The sequence below is a fragment of the Vicia villosa genome, linkage group LG3, assembly GCF_029867415.1.
Source record: "Vicia villosa cultivar HV-30 ecotype Madison, WI linkage group LG3, Vvil1.0, whole genome shotgun sequence".
Taxonomy (NCBI): Eukaryota; Viridiplantae; Streptophyta; class Magnoliopsida; order Fabales; family Fabaceae; genus Vicia; species Vicia villosa.
In genome coordinates, this window is record NC_081182.1 from 200,342,444 (window position 1) to 200,348,745 (window position 6,302).

General features: G+C 33.3%; 1 protein-coding gene across 1 annotated transcript; it reads right to left on the reverse strand.

The window, feature by feature from the left end:
* Positions 1-874: 874 nt before the first annotated feature.
* Positions 875-1,171, reverse strand: LOC131659721 (early nodulin-12A-like). Its single transcript, XM_058928874.1, has one exon. The coding sequence runs from the start codon at positions 1,169-1,171 to the stop codon at positions 875-877; it is 297 nt and encodes a 98-aa protein (XP_058784857.1).
* Between the last annotated feature and the right edge of the window lie 5,131 nt (positions 1,172-6,302).

A 6,302-nucleotide genomic window follows, 5' to 3' on the forward strand; every position in this document is an offset into this window, starting at 1 on the left:
AAAACCCCATAAAATGGGGGAACTCAAAAATTGTATTGAAAGAGGGTTTTGGAGGATTTTGAAGGGCTTACATAAATTTTTTAAATATCTTTTAGGTTGTTATAGTATTTTGAAAATTAAAAATTTAGTAATGATAATGACTCTTTTATCATTATAAACAAAATCATTTTTTCAAAAAATGTCAAATATTTTTCTACATTTTTTTAAAATTTTGTTTTTGGAAGCCTTCCCCTCCCCTCCCTTCCAAACTCCCAAACATAGCCTAAAACTTTTACATTGTTGGACTCATTATTTAGAACTCACTTTTATTGGGCTTTTGGCTAAATAGAACACATTGATGGAGAATTCTCGATGCATGAATGCATGGAGAGAGGGGAATAAACCAATTTCCCATATTATTGTGTATGTTTCTTCAATGATTTTGCAATTTCCGTTTTGAAATCACAACAAACTAACAATTTTATCAGACTTGTATATAAGCTTATATGTGATATGAGAAAGGACTTGTATACATAATAAAACACTAAACACCATATTCTATTCTTTGCTCACACATTTAGTCTATTTGTAATGGTTAGGGTGTTCAATGGATCAATCAATAGTTCAATACCAACACATTCAAATTCTTTTTTAAATTGAAATTTTTCTTAAACACTTATACCCAAACACAATACTGTGTCTAGATAGAACTAGAAGATTACAAATCACTGCACTAGCAGGAAGTACCTCTTAATTTGGCCATCATACATATAAGGGAAAAAACACAATTAACTTGACATCATAATACATAACGGAAAAAACAACTTGGCCACACATGTTACAAAAGGTACAAATAAAATAAAACATTGAAACTAGAATGCTTTAGAAATGGATGTTAATTATGTTCTGCCGTAGGATGTTGTTTACCATAAGATGGTTTTGTCACGTGCAAATGTGACTTCTTGTGTGGTGGCTTATGTCTCGGTGGCTCTTTTCGTGGAGATTTTTGAACCGGTGGCTCTTTCTGGGGTGGTTTATGCACCGGTGTCTCTTTTTGCGGTGGCTTATTTACCGGTGGCCCGTTCACTGGTGGTTCGTAAACTGGATTAAGGTGATATTGAGCAAGTCCTTGAGGAACGAGGATAAGTGCAGCAAGGAAGAAAACTAGGGAGGACAAGAAAATGGAAGCCATTTTTAGTAGTGAATTTAGTTAGTGTGTATAACATATAGGGAATAACAAGGATTTATAGTAGTAACTAGTAAGGGTCTTCAATGGAAGTGGAAGGTCTCAATCGAAGTAATTTATTATATATCAATAATCGGTCCACTAATTTAAATAAAATTGTTGAGGAATATTATTCAACATGGTATCAACATTCTTGCATCTTATGAAACTAAAATGATATCTTGTGAGTGGTTAAATTCTCTATTATTTAAGAATGAATAAATTTTTTTTTAAGAGATATATCAAAGAAAATATCTTAAAATTTTAAAGAGTTTCGTAGTTGATAATACCAACCGGTGAACTTTATAGTAATGATGAGATAACAATATCAATTAGCTCTAATAGTTAACGTTGCATTAAAATTCTGTTTAAAAGTATATGCTCATCTTTTGTAAATATATTCAGATATCATGGGATAATATGACATATTTTCAAGTCCCTCTATTATCTTGTTCAATAACATGACAATTAACTTTATATTATAAATTATAGGATTTAATGCATGTTGTATCCAGTTGGAACACTTCTCAATGTTGAAGGCAAGATAAAAGATGGTTAGAATGTTCGTTTAAACATGGTGGAGATGAGCATACGATAAGAGTTAGCCTCAGAAAAACGAAGTAAAAGAGCAAATATTTTCCCTTCATGTCACACTCTCTGTAGAAAAAAACAGGTAAAAAAACATATTGGTGCATACTAATCTTTATATAATATGGTAATATAATATGGACGGTTAAAATTATTCACCTGTAATTTTGTGTTTTATACTGGTTGTCATTCGATTAGATTTAACACTAAGAAATGTGTCATCAAATAATCATTTGTTCTGGGAAGAGGGCCTAATTATTGATCTACTTCTAGTCTAAGCAAAACAATATGAGACTATTAATTTTGACCTGCCCAAAACAGTTATCCCCGAGTTGGAAAGGGGACACATTGCACACTTCAAGTTCCTATAGACTACGACAATATTCTAGTCGACTTTAAATCCACGTTCTTCCTACTGATATTATCCGTTTTCAATGTGACAATCTTCACGACTTTGTCCTTTTAAAAAGGAGTTTCGTTAGATTGACATGTATGAGTGTTCTATATAAATTACCTTTAAATTTAAATTTAATCCATATATGATCCGGGATGATCGTAAATAAGTTATATTTAAATACATTTTATAATATTCACCCAGTACAATTTCCAATTTACTTTGATTGATTTTCTCCTCTTTTTGAATTTAAAGACATTTATCTATAATGAGTTCTCAAATGACAGCATAATATCTTATTAATTTCCCTCTTGAAACTTTGAAAAGATAATCGTAGTATTTCAGTCAACTAGCTAGTGTTTCAAAAATATACCTCTTTAGCATTTTCAAACGATGTTAATATTCTTTTGATTTCTTAGTTTTTTCTCTACAACATATGTAAACAGAGATGCCAATGATTAATTTGTTTATTAAAATATAATAAAATATGATTCTGTTAAACATATTGCTATATCCAAAGAGTGTTGAAGTTTAGCAACGTTTACTATGAGAACCTCCATCTTTATTGGAGAAAGGTATGAAAATTGGAGGTCACGAGAGGGTTAAGCAATTTCAATTCAGTGGCTTTTCAAAATTTAGTGGGATATATAGAATGTGGCCTAGTTTTAGGTTGTAATATATATTAATACCCCGATATCTATTGGAAATATAATAACAAATATATTGAATAATTTTTTTTTGGATCAAAATATATTGTATAAATTTTATGTTGATTAGATGAATTTAATTAGATTTTTAAAGAAGTTTTAGTTATTTTTAAAATAAAACAAACCTAAATCGTAAAAAAAAGTTATGATTTTTTTTTTAAATAGAGAAAATTATATTAAAACAAAAAGAGGAATAGTTAGATCACAAGGGGACCAAACCAAAACCTTTTAGTAAAGAAGTCTAAGTCTAGGGGTACCGCCTGTCATACCCCAAAATTTGCCCTCTTCATTTCATCTTCAATAACTCAAGGTTCAAGGGTTTTCTCATAAGCACTCTCTCCTATTCAAAACTAGGGTTCACATTTTATCAAAGGAGTTTGAATCTCTAAGGCCTCAAATGGATCTCAATGTGTCTCATATGTCTCAAAGCATCTCCATATCAAAAGTCAAGCTCCAATTCCAAAGATTGCTCACTCAATGGTTCAGATGACCCACAGTCGACTAGTTTGACCTAAAAGTCAACTATAGTCAAAATACAGTCAAATTTCAAGACTTTTGGTCAACATCAAGTATTTGAAGTTATATCCATCATTTGATCAAAGGTTGACCATGATCCATTAATAAAAACTCAGAAATGAACAAAGTCAAAAGGTTCAAATTAGGGTTTTTAAGGAGAAAGTCAACTCAACTTTGACTGATCGTAACTTTCACATGGAGTATCAAAAATTTCCCAACTAAAGCCTATTCTGAAGGAAATTGGATTATCTACAACTTTGTCTCTCACAAGCCAATGCCAGAAATGCTTCATTTGGGAGATATGGTACAAAAGATTACAGGTCTTTTTCAAAGATCCACCAAAAGCAATTTTTTGTCAAAGGCCATATCATCAAGATAAAATCTCCAAATGAAAAATATGTACCAAAGTGGATTGTGGAGGACATCTTGAGGTTTCCAAAAAGTCCTATAAATCTTCCATATCTTAAAAATTGAGGGAGATATGCCTTGTCAAAGTTGGACAATTTTGGAGGAAAAATGCGAAATAAAAGTGTTCAAATTGGAATTTCTTGCAAATGGGCCTAACTTTTTAAGCCTGAATCTTGGTCCGCAAGCTATCTAAGTTATCAAGATCAATTGAAACGAATTTATATGGTTTATTTGATTTATTATGAATTAGTATTGATTTCAAAAGTAATATAATCCATGTTAATCTAAGAGAATCAAAGATTTTATTGGAGATATTATATTGATCAATTTTAAACTTCAATCACACCACATAATAGGTAAAATTTCGTGCAAGTTGGAAGTGGTAAGATTGGATCAAAATTTTGCCAAATATAGAAAGTTTGGAAGAAGATTTTTCCATCAAATTCAATGGTGGATCGAAAGAGATTCTTGGGCAATACGATTAACCTAACTGCATGTAACATATATAAAAAGGGGACTGAGAACACAGAAGAGGGGGCTGCTGCGCAAAGAACACAAGGAGACTTTAAAAATTGTCAAGTTCTAGGGCAAGACAAAAAACCGATTCTCCAAGGGATTGGAATCCAAGATTAGTATCTAAACGTCGTCCTGAAACTCCCAAGAGGAGATCCAAGCGTTCATTGAAGGGTAAAGCATACCAGAACACCATCATTCAATCACACCGGTTTGCAAAACTTATTGAATTCGTTTTCTTCGATTCATGGCACGTTAATTGGTTTTTATGCATACATATATGTCGTACTAATGTTTGGAGCTGTTTAGAGCCATCGCTTTCGAAGTTTGACGCAGGAATAGGAGAGTTCCATGGTTAGGGTATGAAGCTCCTGTGTCTTCGTATCTCTATTTGTAGAGCGTTTCAGCCAAAACGGAGGCCACCATCAGATTCGCAGGCCTTGGTTTCGGGGGGGGTAGGGTTAATCTTGGAATGTTATTCTCAACGTTTCGCAGGTGTGACTATTGGTCCAATCGGAGAAGGAGGCGGAGAGCACTGTTCACGGCGGTCTGAAAATCCAACGTCGGTCAAAAGCACGCGTGGCCAGGAGGGTGCCTTCTGATTGGCTGAACAAACTTTCCAATTTCTCTCTCCGGACACCATTGGAGAGTCAACATACCCACCCCTTCTCTCTCCGCGCGATTGGTTGGCAGGCGCAGACTGGACCCCACACTTTGACTGTGTTTTGATCAATCCCTTTTATATTTGACTTTTATATTTATTGTTCAAAAATCATTGCATTTACATATTATCATGCTAGCGTGTTTGGCAAGATGAAGAGGCGTTTAAACCAAGGGCCTGGGTTCGATCCCCAGGTCCCAACCTATATTTTTATGAAATAACAACTTTCCTGATTCAGTGTGTGACGTCTAAAGAAGTGCATGGTGCGACCTCAGATTTGAGCCTTAGAGATTCTCCTGTTCCAGATCTAACGTCTATGAACCTGAAGGTATACCATAGAGCTTCAAGGACTCGTCTACACAGGATTAACACCTAGGTTTTTTTTCTTTAAAATTAATTATTATCTTTAAGTATAAACTATTTTATTCATGATTGTAGAATTAAACTAAGCTATATTTTATAATTTTTATTTAGGTTTTAAGTGATAAGAATAATTAATATTAGGATTATTTTCCGATTATTCGGCTAATCCGATTTAATTTATTTGATCAGTTTATCTAGAGAGGTTATTCACGATATTAGGGTTCGCCCAATCCCACTGGCCATGGGCCCAAGTATTAGGATTAGGGTTTTCTAACCAACTTAGCTTTTAGCCAAACAATCTTAGAATTTTATTCGCTTCGATTAAATCAATTGATCGCGGTGGGTAATAATCATTTAATTATTTAATCAATTAAAATAATAAAATACATTTATTTTGCTAAATGGTTTTAAGCAAATCTATTGGTTACGATGATTAGCATATTCAATTTGTTATCATGTAATAATCAAATCTATTGATTATGAGGGGTAACGATAAAATTAATAATTTAAATTATTTAAAACACACTCATTTGCTATTCGTGATAATCGAATATATCGATCAGAATGGTTAGCAATCCTTCATTCAATCCGTTAACTATGATGATCAAACCTATTGATCATCGCAACTAACGATAACATATTAAACCAGGGTTGTACGCCCTTTAAAACACTCTTTCAAACCAAAACTACGGATTTTCATCACTGTGATAAGGTAATTCAAAATACCTTGCAAACTACGGATTTTCATCACTTCGATAAGGTAACTCAAAATACCTTCAAACAACTCCATACTAAACCTAAGGCGTACAACCCTGTCCCGAACTACGTTGACTCTGATTCTCCCTAAGGAGATACGTAGGCACTTGGTAACAAGGCGAGTCCCCTTCCCCAAAGCCTCAATTCATTCAAATCTCACTTTTCGCCCTATTCATTTCCTTAGCTATAAAC